Source organism: Orcinus orca, chromosome 13 (genome assembly GCF_937001465.1).
Source record: "Orcinus orca chromosome 13, mOrcOrc1.1, whole genome shotgun sequence".
NCBI classification, from domain to species: Eukaryota; Metazoa; Chordata; class Mammalia; order Artiodactyla; family Delphinidae; genus Orcinus; species Orcinus orca.
In genome coordinates this window covers 73,045,106-73,061,432 of record NC_064571.1, presented here as the reverse complement: position 1 = coordinate 73,061,432, position 16,327 = coordinate 73,045,106, and the positions used below count along the sequence as shown (strand labels likewise).

General features: G+C 38.4%; 1 protein-coding gene across 13 annotated transcripts in view; it reads right to left on the bottom strand.

Moving 5' to 3' along the window:
* ITSN2 (intersectin 2) overlaps nucleotides 1–16,327 on the bottom strand; it is a 162,014-nt gene that overhangs the window by 113,495 nt on the left and 32,192 nt on the right. For all 13 annotated transcript variants that reach the window (XR_007470728.1, XM_033425280.2, XM_033425278.2 and 10 more), the window contains one exon: nucleotides 442–534. Coding sequence is in view for 12 of the 13 variants with exons in the window: in XM_033425280.2 (XP_033281171.1) it covers nucleotides 442–534 (93 nt within the window). In the remaining variant the exon portion in view is untranslated. The remainder of the gene's footprint in view (nucleotides 1–441; nucleotides 535–16,327) is intronic.

Here is a 16,327-nt window from a genome sequence, read left to right as displayed (position 1 = left end):
ATTCCAGAAAAAAAAATTCTAGATTATTTTCAAGAAAACTGATCTGATATATGTATTTCTACTAGGTTTTAGTAATACTGATCATTATACTAGTATCTGGCACAACATATTAAGAACACATTAATAAATTTGCTTAGGGAAAAAAGTCTCAACTACCTTGAGAAATAAATGGAAAACTTTCCAGATATAAGGTTAAAATGTGAAACTGGACAATTAAAGTTTAGGATCAGGAAAAGATCTTCTATTATGCCAAATCCAAAGAGAACAAATTAAGATGGTTCCGGGTAAAATAAGAAAGTCACATTTTAAAAAAATTCTAGAATTCGGATTGATATGAATTTTATCATTAAATAATACAAATTGAGGGCAGTCAAATTAAAACTAATTATAAGATACTACATGAAAAGGAGCATAATTTACAAATAAAATATAAACACAAACCTGTTATGTAACCTCCTGAGGGTTTGAGGTTATCAAACTGCTTGTCATGCTTAGTCCGTTCTTCAGAGGTAATAGCCCACATGTTTGGCCCTCCTAAAACATAAATGAAAGAAAAAGATTTTATAATGTATACACGAGAATACTTAAATACAATTCCAAAATGTAAACAAGAATCACAAATATCCATTTAATGACAGTACTTAATACTGAAGTGACACAAAGAGGAAAGCTCTATCATAACCATACATAGCATGGCCCTAAGGCTTTTCACTCACTCACCCAGTTAACATCTACTTGAACAATTACTGTGTACAACTCACTGGAAGTGGGCAACAAGCTAAATACTGGAAATGAAAAGATGAATAAAGTATTATTCCCATCCTCAAGCAACTCTTACTCTAGAAGATGACTACTAGCATTTACAATGTTAACCTGTGAAGCATCCTAAGCAGAAATACATACAAAAAGCTGTGCTAGGGCTTCCCTGGTGGCGCAGTGGTTGAGAGTCCGCGTGCCAATGCAGGGGACACGGGTTTGTGCCCCGGTCTGGGAGAATCCCACGTGCCGCGGAGCGGATGGGCCTGTGAGCCATGGCCGCTGAGCCTGTGCTCCGCAACGGGAGAGGCCACAGCAGTGAGAGGCCCGTGTACCGAAAAAAAAAAAAGCTGTGCTAGTACTGAGTCAGAAGCATCAATGATGAGCTAACAGGAAAGGTAAGACCAAGGCACAGCCTTGAAGCTTGGCTTTAATTTTGCCATGTGAAGAGGTGGGATAAGGGCATTTCATATAAAAAGGGCATAGCATGGGAAGTCAAGGCATGTTCAAGACACTGCAACTGCACTGAGTAGACTAATAGCTAAAGCACCACGTGAGTGTGGGAAAGTTTGCAGTACGCGGGCCTCTCACTGTTGTGGCCTCTCCCGTTGCGGAGCACAGGCTCAGCGGCCATGGCTCACGGGCCCAGCCACTCTGCGGCATGTGGGATCTTCCCGGACCGGGGCACGAACTCGTGTCCCTTGCATTGGCAGGCGGACTCTCAACCACTGCGCCACCAGGGAAGCCCCATCTGGTACTTTTTAAAGTAATTTTTCAATTTGAAATACTTTTAGATTTACAGGAAAGTTGCAAAGATAGTATGGAGTTTCTGTATATCCTTCATCCAATATCCACTATGTTAACAATTTACATAACCACAGCACATTTGTCAAAACACATAAATTAACACTGATATACTACTACTGGCTAAACTAAATACCTCCACCAGCAGGACTAGCTGGTGAACCCCAACACAATTAGACTCTGGGTACTGGAAACAGCACAAATCTTTGTTACTGAGGATTCTGCCAAGTGGAGCCTTTGGCAAAGGGAAACAGCCTCCAGATGGGTCTGCTTGATCTAGGCAGGCCTAGTGACTCTCTGGCCTGATAGTCCCATTTGGGGGTGGGTCAAACTTAAATTCCACAACTAACAAGGTGAGAAGGACCCCCAAAAGCCTTGCTTGCCAAATGGAAATGGTATATTCAAGAATACAGGACAGCCTTGCCCCAACAGCATTTTGGCTTTATATGAAAAAGTGGCAGGCAATCCTCTGAGGGGAAACTTTATTCCTACTCCACTGTCTGAAGCAAAGCTACTGGATCAATGAGGTTCCCTGAAATGCCTCAGCCTGGTTCACTAATGGTTTATAGAAGCTGAAGCTGACAGTGTCCACTGGGCTGCCATGACTGTTCAGCCTCAGAGCTATGCAGAACCAAAAGGAGACACAGCATTCTCTTCAGTGGGCAGAACTCAGATTCTTGGGCTGTTGCCAGTGGCCCAGCTGTTTGGTTTGCCACTTGGAAAATTACAACTGACAGATTAAAGGTAGCCTCTTTGGGGCTGCAAACTGAAAACAAATTTTAATTGCTAATTGAATGGTCTGGGTCACTTAATGTAGCTACCCATGGCAAGAGTCCATTCTCTAATTTAGACTGAAATCAAGCTTCTGATTAAGTCTGACCCTGTGTTTCTGATGCAGAGGATACCACTGCATGCCAGACTTAATGATTCCTGTCTGGGAGGTCTCACTGCACAGGGCACTGCCCTTTTTTGGCTCTTGGCAGATGGACTACATCAAACTTTTGATCTCCCCCTAGGGCTACTGGTGGTTCCTCAAGCTGCCGACACTTTTTCAGGTTACCAATCGGCCCCTCATGTCCATACTATTGCGGCCCTTGAAAGTAATCTGTGTCATGTTTTTAGCTTTCTAGACTATTTGCACTGACGCTAATGAATCATTTATCAGAAAAGCTGTTCAACAATGCACTGATGATGTCTGACTCTGCTTCCATAACCTCCTCCTGGTTCACCTTACTCCTTAAACTCAAGACAGTTTGGCCACTGAATGTGCTGTCCCTAAGAAAGGGATCATCATCGCCTCTTAGCTGGTTGGTGCATCCTCCAGGTGGCAGCTCAGCTAATAAGGGACCTAGGGGAGTCAAAGTTAATTCTGGTTAGGGTTTACAAAAATGTCCCTGTCCCTCTTGCACCTAACACTTCTAGATCACTAGAAGATAGTGAAGTTATAGCTAAATGGAACACCGAGATCTTTTGGCAGTGGAGAGCAACGAGCAGGCATCTGAAGAGACATACCTTAGACCCCAAGAGGTATGGGAGTGGGAGAAGCATGACCTTTTCTCTTTCAGAACTGGCCCTGGAGCCTTCTTCCCTAAAGACAATGCGCTGGTGTGGCTCTCCTAAACTGCTGGAAGCACCTTAAAATTTATGTGACTCTGAGTCTGCCATCCCCAACCAGATGGCTTTCACTACCATCTGATCCTCATCCACTCTCAGTCTTAGGCAGGCCATGTGCACCTGAGTCCCAGGGGTATGGATTTCTCTGTTCCTGCCCCTCCACCCTGGGGCATCCAAACTTCTCCTTGTATCTGTGATTAGTCTTGGGAAGCACTTTCCTGCTGGTCCACCACCAGTAGTAGGAGTAATACCTCTGCTTGGTATTGGTATAGAATCTTAGACACAAGGTTTCCTTCCCCCACGCTCAGGGGTAGACAGGTTTTTCTTCTACTCTTACCCCAGCAGCAATGTGTCTCTGCCTGTGTCTTTGGGGTGAGTCTTTAACTGACCCACTCTCAGTGGCTTAAGGTTTTTACTTAATAGGAAAAAAAGATGCAAGGAAATGCATGGTATTTCATGTTTGTCTGCCTACAGCTGCCTGCAACTGAGGTGGGGGCTCTTTCTGGTCTCTTGCACAGCCTCCATCTTTCTCATGAGCACCCAGTTAATGCCCAGAGGAACCAGCTTTTAAGTATAAACTCCCATTGTGTCTATAGCCCCCAGTCATTCCAGACCAACATGCTGGCCCTCACTTGTCTTTCGGTAGTTCATTGAAATTTTATCTTATTTCTGTAACAAATGCCCTACTTAGAGTACTGTTTGCATCCATAAAGTTTGAGGTTAAATTCTGTGGAGAACTGCTCCAACTTCATTGGAGTCATAGAAATCCTTCAATTTGCCATCAGTCCCATGTTCCACCCTGCATTCCAGCCCCCTTTACTCAACAGCTCTACTGAAAACATCAGTCCATTTATTTATCAAACATGACTCTCCTATGCCTATGTTGAATCCAATCTAATCTGCTTCATAATTTCTAGAAACTTTCAAAGTTTTTGGTACACCGACGGTGACGTGATTTCCTAAAGCTACCTTGGATTTTTTTTTTTATGTTCTCTTTGATAATTTAAATAGGATCCAGGAAGAGAAAGGCCAATAACATAGAATTAAATCACTATCTTGAAACAAGACTTAGTTATGAGTGCATATTTCAATAGGAACAACAAAGCAGCTCCAGAGAAGAAGGTGGTATGAGAGGCCTAGAAATATTCTATGAAGCAATTAAGGAACTAAAGATATTAAGCCTGAATAATCAATCAAAGGTTAAGGAAGAAAAAGTAAAAAAATATATATATATATCCCTTTTAAAAATCACACTAAAATACAAAAATACTTATGGATAAACCTGACGAAGGAGGTGAAAGACTTATATGCTGAGAACTAAAACACTGATAAAGGAAACTGAAGATGATTCAAAGAAATGGAAAGATATGCCATGCTCTTAGATTGGAAGAATTAACATTGTTAAAATGGCCATACTACCCAAAGCAATCTACAGATTTAAGGTGACAGGGATCAAATTACCCATGATATTTTCCACAGAACTAGAACAAATAATCCTAAAATTTATATGGAACCATAAAATACCAAGAATTGCCAAAGCAATCCGGAGGAAAAAGAACAAAGCTGGAGGCATAACCCTCCCAGACTTTAGACAATACTACAAAGCTACAGTAATCAAAACAGTGTGGTATTGGCACAAAAACAGACACATGGATCAACAGAACAGAATAGACAGCCCAGAAATAGACACACACCTATGGTCAATTAATCTTCGACAAAGGAGGCACCACTTCCCAGCAAGTGGTGCTGGGAAAGCTGGACAGCCGCATGTAAATCAATGAAGTTAGAACACACCCTCACACCACACACAAAAATAAACTCCAAATTGCTTAAATACTTAAATATAAGATGACACCATAAAAATCCTAGAAGAGAACATAGGCAAAACATCTTCTGAAATAAATTGTACCAGTATTTTCTTAGGTCAGTCTCCCAAGGCAATATAAGTAAAAGCAAAAATAAACAAATGGGACCTAATCAAACTTATAAGCTTTTTAAAAACTCTTTATTTTATATTGGAGTATAGTTGATTAACAATGTTGTGTTAGTTTCAGGTGTACAGTACAGAGATTCAGTTATACAAATACATGTATCTATTCTTCTGCAAATTCTTTTCTCATTTAGGTTGTTACGTAATATTGAGCAGAGTTTCCTGTGCTATACAGTAGGTCCTTGTTGGTTACCCATTTTAAATATAGTAGTGTGTACATGTCAATCCCAAACTCCCTAACCATCCCTCCCTCCCACCAATCCCCCCTGGTAACCATAAGTTCGTCAAACTTACAAGCTTTTGCACAGCAAAGGAAACCATAAACAAAATGAAAAGACAACCTATGGACTGGGAGAAAATATTTGCAAATGATACAAATGACAAGGGCTTCATTTCCAAAGTATACAAACAGCTTATACAATACAGTAATAAAAAATAACCCAATCAAAAAATGGTCAGAAGACCTAAATAGGCATTTCTCCAAAGAAGACATACAGATGGCCAATAGGCACATGAAAAGATGCTCAACATTGCTAACTATTAGAGAAATGCAAATCAAAAACCTACAATGAGGTACCACCTCACACTGGTCAGAATGGCCATCATTAAAAAGTCTACAAATAAATGCTGGAGAGGATGTGGAGAAAAGGGAACCCTTCTACACTCTTGATAGGAATGTAAATTAGTGCAGCCACTATGGAAAACAATATGGAGGGTCCTTAAAAAATTGAAAATAGAGTTGCCATATGATCCAGCAATCCCACTCCTGGGCATATATCCAGATAAAACTATAATTCGAAAAGATACTCGCACCCCAATGTTCATAGCAGCACTACTTACAACAGCCAAGACATGGAAGCAACCTAAAGGTCCACTGAGAGATGAATGGATAAAGAAGATGTGGTATGTATACACAGCGGAATACTACTCAGCCATTAAAAAGAATGAAATAATGCCATTTGCAGCAACATGGATGGACCTAGAGATGATCATACTAAGTGAAGTAAGTCAGAAAGAGAAAGACAAATACCATATGATATCACTTATATGTGGAATCTAAAATATGACACAAATGAACTTATTTACGAAACAGAAACAGGAAACAAACTTATGGTTACCAAAGGGGAAAGAGGGTGGGAGAGAGATAAACTAAGAGTTTGGGATTAGCAGATACAAACTACTGTATATAAAATAAACAACAAGGTCCTACTGTATAGCACAGGGAACTATATTCAATATTCTGTAATAAACCATAATGAAAAAGAATATGTATATATATATGTATAACTGAATCACTTTGTTGTACACCAGAAACTATCACAACATTGTAAATCAACTATACTTCAGTTTAAAAAAAAGATTAAAGAAGACATGGTAGCAACTCTAAGTGTTTCTACAAGTTGTTATGCAGAATACGAAGTGGTTATTTGCCTTCCATACATGAATTAGGAAAAGAACCACCATTTTGAAGAAAGTTAGGACTGTATGAAGAGGGAACCAACCCCACCAGAAATTACTCTTTTGTTACCAGAGGTGTTAAAACAGACAATGGTCTACTAAATCTGAAAATGTCTGAGGGTCTCTTAAGCCATGAAAAACAAACAATGATTTTATGATCCTTTCCATTTGCTCTGAACATGAGACCCAGTCTCAACTCACTACCCCCAAATACATCTCCACCCTCTTCCTTTCATAGCTAAATGGCAGCAGTGGAGCATAAAGGAACACAGTGGAGATTCTGCTCCTGTGTGCTAACCAGTTTTGTGACTTGAGCAGGCCTTTAAACTTCCTCACCCTTTGTTTCCTTACCTAGGACTTGTTGTAAGAATGGTGTATGTAAAGGTGATTTCAAAAGTATAAAGTATGTAGCAGGCAATACTTGACTAGCCAATGTCCTACACCAGAGATATGCAACCCCTGGCTGAATCACCTGGGGAGCTTTAGGAGACAAAACCTATTCCAGCAGACCAAGTAAAGCAGAATCTCTGGGGAATGAGGCACAAGCTTCACAATTTTTAAAAAGCTCTCCAGGTGATTCTTTTGTGCAGCCAGGGTGGGGAAACACTGTCCTATACAAACCAGGTTTGCACCTTGCCTCCTCTTCTATCACTCCGCAGAATATTCTGCTCCACCTCTACCCTTCCAGCCAACTCAGGACAACTAGCAAATAATGCTGTCCAAAGGCAACAACTGGTGGCTGTCAAAGTGAATTATGTGGTCTCTTTCTCCTAAGGATGCCACAGGCATCTTGCAATTCTATCCTGTTAAAAGATGAGTTAATCTCTTCTTACTTTTTCTCATAGAGATATACGCAGATCTTTTTTTAATCCCCTTTACGCTACTGTTCTCTCAACTCTTGACTATCTCAGAGAAACAACCTTCCCTCTCTTATCATTTGCTTTTAAAGTCCAACAACATTAGCAGAGTAATAGTAGTACTTAGTAGAAGAAGCAACTACTATTTACTATTACTTTATACCAGCAACCATGCTAAGCATATTAATATTACGTTTAATTTTTACAACAGTTCCGTGAACAAGGTTTACAGAAGTTACAGACGAAAAAAACAAAGCTAGGGAAGTTAAATAACTGGCCTAACACCATATAGCTGATTCAATTTTTAGCTAGAATCTTCCTGTACTTTAGAGTATAAGTCCAAAGTTTCTGCTCTTAACTATTACACCACATTGCCTCCCTGACTACTTTGATATTTATTTTACTTTAGCAGTATTATTTTTGTAATTTAAAAATGACCAGCAGGGGCTTCCCTGGTGGCGCAGTGGTTGAGAGTCCGCCTGCCGATGCAGGGGACACGGGTTCGTGCCCCGGTCCAGGAAGATCCCACATGCCGTGGAGCGGCTGGGCCCGTGAGCCATGGCTGCTGAGCCTGCGCGTCTGGAGCCTGTGCTCCGCAACAGGAGAGGCCACAACAGTGAAAGGTCCGCGTACCGCAAAAAAATAAATAAATAAATAAAAAAGACCAGCAACAAAATGTAAAGGAGATACATATAAATTGACATTTGAATATAAAAATATGTGTCTCTTTTACATGTCAGAGTAACCAAATTTTCCCTTGGAATAATGTATCTTAAAACATTGGGGGGGGGGGGGAATTCCCTGGTGGTCCAGTGGTTAGGACTCCATGCTTCTAGCACAGAGGGCCCAGGTTTGATCCCTGGTGGGGGAACTAAGATCCTGCAAGCTGCACAGCATGGCCAAAAATAAAAAAATTTTTGAACACTGATTATATAAAAAATATGTAGAAAAATGTTAATCGTGATACTATTATTTACTATTTAACAAGAAAGAAATCTATACAAAACAAAAACCAAGAACAACAAGAATGCTGGTAGTGTATCCCTATCTCAGAAAAGTAAATTCTTACAAACGCCATATACATAACATCCTCTTTCTCATCCCATGACATATGTTCCCTTTACTTGGACTGCCATTCATATCAGCGTCTTCCATTTCAAACTTTCTCTTTCAAGGTCCAGGACAGGTGTCACTTTCTCCAGGAGGTCCCTGACACCTGCAGGTCAAATTAATTGCTTCCTCCCCTAGATTCTCAAGAGACTTCTCCATGCTTCTATAGAGCACTTAAAAAGGTTCTGTAATTGTTTGCTATCCATCTGTTCTACCAGACTATGAGCCCTTGGAGGACAAGAGCTTTGTGTGTTTATCTTTCTATGCTCAGAACTGGCAGAGTACCCAGCACAAACACTTAAAAATGTCTGGAAAAATTGGAGTAGAGAAAAAGCAGAGAGGTAAGATCAGGACTTGGGGAAAGACAAGAGTCATTTACAAATCTTTCTGTTGTCCATCCTTCACATATAGTTATATCAGCTTTCTGTGGAGGTCTTTAAAGCTATATATTCAACATGGCTAATAATCACCTATACTTCATTTCTGATTACCTTTTCAGTTTACTCAGCTTCTACCAACAAGAAACCAAGTATGTTTAGGTATGTAAACTCAAACATATTTGCTGACTATAGTCCATAAAAATTTGCCTTACAAAGTTGTTTACAGGAATGCATATCACTGAAATATAGGTGCCCACTATAATTTTTTTTGTTTTTTTTTGGTGCTACGTGGGCCTCTCACTGTTGTGGCCTCTCCCGTTGCGGAGCACAGGCTCCGGACGCGCAGGCTCACCGGCCATGGCTCACGGATCCAGCCGCTCCACGGCATGTGGGATCTTCCCGGACCGGGGCACGGACCCATGTCCCCTGCATCGGCAGGCGGACTCTCAACCACTGCGCCACCAGGGAAGCCCTGCCCACTATAATTTTAAACACTAGATGGATTTAATATTTCTAAGCCTTAAATGAGTGGATTTTTTAAAAAAATCTATAAACATCCTCTCTTAAAGACAAGATTTAAGATTAGAGTTAAAAATAAAGAAACAGGGAATTTCCTCGCAGTCCAGTGGTTAGGACTTGGTGCTTTCACTGCGGTGGCCCTGGTTTAGTCCCTGGTCCAGGAACTAAGATCCCCATAAGCCTTGCATTGGGGGTGGGGTTAGTGGGGGGGGGGGAGGAAGGAAAGAACAGATGTACTGAAGAACTAAAGACCTAAAATAGCTAAACCTACACACTTTTAAAATAAATACCATACACATGGTAAAGAAACCCCTACTTTATTAGTTTATCATGAAATAAATTAACCAATCATGAATCCTGTGACTAGGAAGGCAAGTAGTGTGGCTACAGAACTGATTTAATACTGTATGACTTTGGAAAAATGATGCTGATGATAAAAAAATAATGACCACAACAAAAAGGATTACAAAGATGGAAGCAACTCACCTTTATTGAGCCCTATCGGTCAGGGACTTCAAATACAGTAACTCACCGACTGCCACCACTACCTTATATATAAGGTACTACACTATTACCCGCATTTTACAGATGAGGAAACCAAAACTCATCGTGGTAAAGGAACTTGCTCAAGGTCACACAACTAACAAGTGGCAGAACTGAGATTAGAACCTAGGTAGCCTGAACTCTCTACACTACACTGTCTCCCAGTGTACATAGATAAGATGCTCACATTCTCTGTACCTTGATTGCCACCTCTATAAACAAGAGTATTACCTAACTCCTCAGGGTTGTTGTAAATACTACACGTAATATGTAACATATCCACACTAAAAAACACTAAATATCATTTTTTATCTATTAGACTGACAAAATAACAATAGCTAACATTTAACAAAACTTACCATGTGTCAGGTACTTTTCTTAAGAGTTTTACATGTATTGTTTCTATTAAGTCTCACAAGAATTCTATGAGGTAACTATTATCACTATCACTGTTTTTCAGAGGAGAAAACAGAGGCATGGCGAGATTAAATAATTTGTCCAAGGTAACAAAGTCGGCAAATGTTAAAGGCGGGATTAGAATCCATGCAGGCTTAATTAAGGGTCTTAATCTGCACCTTGATGATAATTAAAAAGAAATAGACCTACGGAAATGTTGTCAGTTGATTTCAACAAAAATATCAAGATAATTCACTGGGGAAAGAATAGTCTTTTCAACAAATTGTGCTTAAAGAACTGGACATCCATTTAAAAAAAAAAAAAAGAATCTCAAACTTGTACCATACACAAAAATTAACTCTAAATGGATCATATCTAATGTATATGTAAGGGCTAAATTATGAAACTTCCTGAAGAAAGCAAAGAAGAAACTCTCTGTGACTTTGGTTAAGGCAAGACTTTTTAGGACACAAATGGCACAAACCATTAAAAATTTTTCGATAAATTGAACTTCATCAAAATCTAAAACCTCTGCTCTCATAAAGACAGTGTTAAGAAAATGAAAAGACAAGCTACAGACTAGGAGGAAATATCTGCAAAACATATGTGATAAAGGACACATATACAGCATATCTAAAGAACTACAGATTCGACTCAATAAGAAGACAATCCCTGCTTTCAAAAATGCGCAAAAGATCTGAATAGACACATCAAACGATACACAGATGGCAAATAAGCATATGACAAGATGTTCAATGACACTGATCATCAGGGAAGTGAATACAAAAACCACAATAAGATATCACTACATGCCTATTAGAATGTCTGGAATTAAAAAAAAAAAATGCTGGCAAAGATGCTGGGCAACCAAAACTCTCACACATTGCTGGTGGGAAGGCAAAGAGATAATTTGGAAAAGTCTGGCAACTTCTTATGAAGTTAAATATACATTTACCATAATAACACCCCAACAATAACCCTTGGGGATTTACTCAAGAGAAATAAAGACCTATTTCCAGATAAAAATCTGTCATTTGATGGTTATAGCAGGTTTAGACATTATGTCTAAAGTTCTAAAACCTGGAAGTAACCCAAATGCCTTTTGCAGATGAATGGGTAAACAAATTGTGGTATACATTTATACAATGGAATACTACTTGGCAAGAAAGAGAAATATATGCAATGCCATGGATGAATCACAAAAGTATTCTGTTAAGTGAAAGAAGCCACAAAGATACAAAAGGCTACCTATTGTGTATTTCATTTATATAATATTCTGGAAAGACAAAACTATAGAGACAGAAATCTGATCAGTGGTTGCCAGTAGCTAAGGGTAAGGTGAAGGGACAAAGGAAAATTTTAGGTGATGGAAATGTTCCATATCCCAATCTACATGGCTATATACATTTGTCAAAACTCATCAAACTGTATTAAAAAGGGGTGAATTATATCTCAATAAACCCAACTTAAAACAAAAATGTAAAGCATCTAACACATGCCTGTCACATGGAGAGTGCTAAATAAATCAGTTTCCTTACTCAACCCAATCCCAGGGAACAACATAATTAAGGAGAAGGCAGAGCACTAAAATCTTTCTCAGGCTTTTCTTGTGATAAAGGTACTCTTGCCAGAAAATACTGAAAGTGAGGCCTTTTAGTCAGAAACCTTACGACTATTTTAAGTCTGAACAGTCTGGTTGGGGAAGCTTGAGCTGCTCTAACATACATCATCCCCAGGCAGTGACAGACTGCTATCCTAAGACTACAGAGAAGTCTGTTTCAGCAGAAGGGAATCTGTGTCAATCCTTATCACATTATAACACTTTCTTATATACTACTATCTCCTCACCTTTCTTTGGGTACCTATTTTTGCAGTGGCCAGCTCACCCTATCTGATAATGCTTACTGCTTAGTTCTTCGTGACTCCAACCAGCAACCTTGACACCTTCATATATTGTACATTCATTCAACAAACATTTATAGGGCACCAATGTGTGTAAGGACGAGTGGTACAAAAATAAAACGACCCCCTTAAATGAGCTCAGAGACTTTCTAATATTTAAGGGACACCACCAGCCAAGAGAGTCACACACAACAATCATGATTAAATATTATCATGATTAATGTTACTAACAGAATAAAAATGTCCTAAGTCATATGAGAATAATTTTTAAGTAGTATTCAAATAATCTTCAATTCTGAACACTTCCCCAAAGATGACCATATTAAAACATGTTATTAACGCACTAGAATTTTACAGAAAGGAAAAGTCATATAGAAATAAGAAAACTATGAAATATTTGTAATTCAAAGCCAATTTTAAAATAGTTGATCCAATTCTAGCTTTCTTATTTAGAATATATACTAACAGAACCTTTTAAAGAGCCAACAGTCTATTATTTTGAACTTCAAGTAAAATATATCCTAAGGTTAATCTACATTTATTCATAAGTCTTATAGAAAGGCAGGAAAACCTAAGTCTTGGGGTTGATGTTTTCAATATTTCCTTAAAAATCTAAAATCTTTTACATTGTCTGATGATCACCTTAGAAATCTATTACAATTCTATCCACTGCCCCCCAATTCATCACTAAATTGAGAATGTGGTATTTTCATAAAGATTTCTGTTGCTTAGTCTCATCTACTGGCTCTGTCAAATATGTTCTTATTGTCTATGTAGCAGGAAAAATACAGGTTTACAGAACATCCACAGTATGCTAGATCCCATGCAATAAGTAGTGTCATCCCTGTTTTACATATATAGATATACATACATATGCATATGTTCATACACACACAAATAAGTTCCACATGGTTAAGCTGCATAGCTGGGTAGTGACACAGCAGTATTCTAACACATAGTTCTGAACATACATGATTCAGAAAGGTTATATCCCACTTGTATGCTATAAAAATTAAATGATATCAGAAATAGTCTTCATTGGTACATTTCTCCAATTCAAAGTAAGAGTCAAATGATATATATTGACCCAGTACTAACTTAAATCTCTAAAACACAACTGGAATACTGGTCTAGATAGAACGGAAGTCTCAACTGTAGGGACCTGAGTAATAAATGCTTGGGTTGTTATATGTGCAGTACAACACTACAGCTGATTCTACAGGTCCAATGCTTAACAAAAATTTCTTAATTACACAGTTGAAAACAGTAACAAGCTCTAAAATTCTAAAAAGGTAATAAAGCTCTAAAATTAAAAATGGTATTTTTTTCCTCCTAAAGCCATTAGCTGTTGCTTTTCTCTCCTTCTCCCTTCTCTCTTCCACATTTTAGACAGAGCCACTGTCATGGGCTTCAGCACTTCATACTCACATAACCAGTCTTTAGTACCTCCACAATTTTGAGGCTGAAACAACCCACATCACACTACAATATGAAATGGTAGCAGCATGTATCTGAAGTGGCCTCTTGCCTATCACCTTATGGCTCATATATCATGCCCTGTGTATTTAAAATTTCATTAAATTTTTGAAAAGCAGAAAGCAAACCTACCATGATTAAGGAAGGCTTTGGCAAGGATGATTCTGCTGGTGCAGAAGACGTCAGAAGTAAAAATCACAAATGGTTAAAAATACAATGCAATGATCTTTTTTAGTTTTGTTAAGGAGATGGGAGGTGAAGCAAACAGACTAAGAAAAGAATATCTGTTCAACAGAGCTTTCTGAGATGTATGTGCATTGTCCAACACAGTAGTCACTAGCCAAACATGGTTTTGAGCACTTGAAATGTGGCTGTGTGACTGAGCAACTGAATTTTTTACTTTACTTAACTTTTATTAATTTAAATTTAATTTTTATTAATGTAAATATAAATTTAAATAGTCACATGTAGCTAATGGCTACTATATTAGACAACACAGCTCTAAGAACCAAAAAAGTCTAAAATGTCTGTGGTTCGTCTCAGGATGATAAAGTAGACATGGCAAAATTTGAAGACTATGTCAGAAGTATTTAGACAAACAGCCTGGTGTAGGGAGGGCACTTAGAGACAAGTTCCAATGGTATTGGGCATGAAAAAATTTTAACCCAATCAATAACTAAGAATTTACTAAAGGAGCAAACACTGCTTTTGAAGGCTCAGTGCTATACATGGATGCTTATTTCAATAAGATCTTAAACCTTGAATTGGACTTAAATTAGATATATACAAGATTATCTTCAATCTTCAGCTATTTTATAAACTAAGTAGGAGGATAAGTACCTCCTAAGTACTACAGTCTGCATTAGCTGTCAATTCTTCAGAAGTTTAAAAAAACTGACAATTCTGCAGCCTGTGGAAGGAAAACCACATTCACAGAAAGATAGACAAGATGAAAAGGCAGAGGACTTTGTACCAGATGAAGGAACAAGACAAAACCCCAGAAAAACAAATAAATGAAGTGGAGATAGGCAACCTTCCAGAAAAAGATTTCAGAATAATGATAGTGAAGATGATCCAGGACCTCGGAAAAAGAATGGAGGCAAAGATCGAGAAGATGCAAGAAACGTTTAACAAAGACCTAGAAGAATTAATGAACGCCTAGAAGAATTAAAGAAAAACAAACAGAGATGAACAATACAATAACTGAAATGAAAAATACACCAGAAGGAATCAATAGCAGCAAAACTGAGGCAGAAGAACAGATAAGTGACCTGGAAGACAGAATACTGGAATTCACTGCTGCAGAACAAAATAAAGAAAAAAGAATGAAAAGAAATGAAGACAGCTTAAGAGACCTCTGGCACAACATTAAATGCAACAACATTTGCATTATAGGGGTCCCAGAAGGAGAAGAGAGAGAGAAAGGACCCAACAAAATACTTGAAGAGAGTAGAGTCGAAAACTTCCCTAACATGGGAAAGGAAATAGCCACCCAAGTCGAGGAAGTGCAGAGAGTCACAGGCAGGATAAACCCAAGGAGAAACATGCTGAGAGACAGAGTAATCAAACTGACAAAAATTAAAGACAAAAAAAAATTATTGAAAGCAACAAGGGAAAAACAACAACATACAAGGGAACTCCCATAAGGTTAACAGCTGATTTCTCAGCAGAAACTCTACAAGCCAGAAGGGAGTGACATAATATATTTAAAGTGATGAAAGGGAAGAAACTACAACCAAGATTACTCTACGCGGCAAAGATCTCATTCAGATTCAACAGAGAAATCAAAAGCTTTACAGACAAGCAAAAGCTAAGAGAAATCAACACCAAACCAGCTATACAACAAATGATAAAGGAGCTGCTCTAAGTGGCAAACACAAGAGAAGAAAAGGACCTACAAAAACAAATCCGTAACAATTAAGAAAATGGTAATAGGAATATACATATCGATAATTACCTTAAACATGAATGGACTAAATGCTCCAACCAAAAGACACAGGCTTCCTGAATGGATACAAAAACAAGACCCATATACATGATGTCTACAAGAGACCCACTTCAGACCTAGGGACACATACAGACTGAAAGTGAGGGGATGGAAAAAGATATTCCATGGAAATGGAAATCAAAAGAAAGCTGGAGTAGCAATACTCATATCAGATAAAATAGACTTTAAAATAAAGAATGTTACAAGAGACAAGGAAGGACACTACATAATGATGAAGGGATCAACCCAAGAAGAAGATATAACAATTATAAATATATATGCACCCAACATAGGAGCACCTCAATACATAAGGCAACTGCTAACAGCTATAAAAGAGGAAATCAACAGTTAACACAGCAATAGTGGGAGACTTCAACACCTCACTTACACCAATGGACAGATCATCCAAACAGAAAATTAATAAGGGAACACAAGCTTTAAATGACACAATAGACCAGATAGATGTAATTGATATTTATAGGACATTCCATCCAAAAACAGCAGATTACAGTCTCTTCTCAAGTGCGCATGGAAC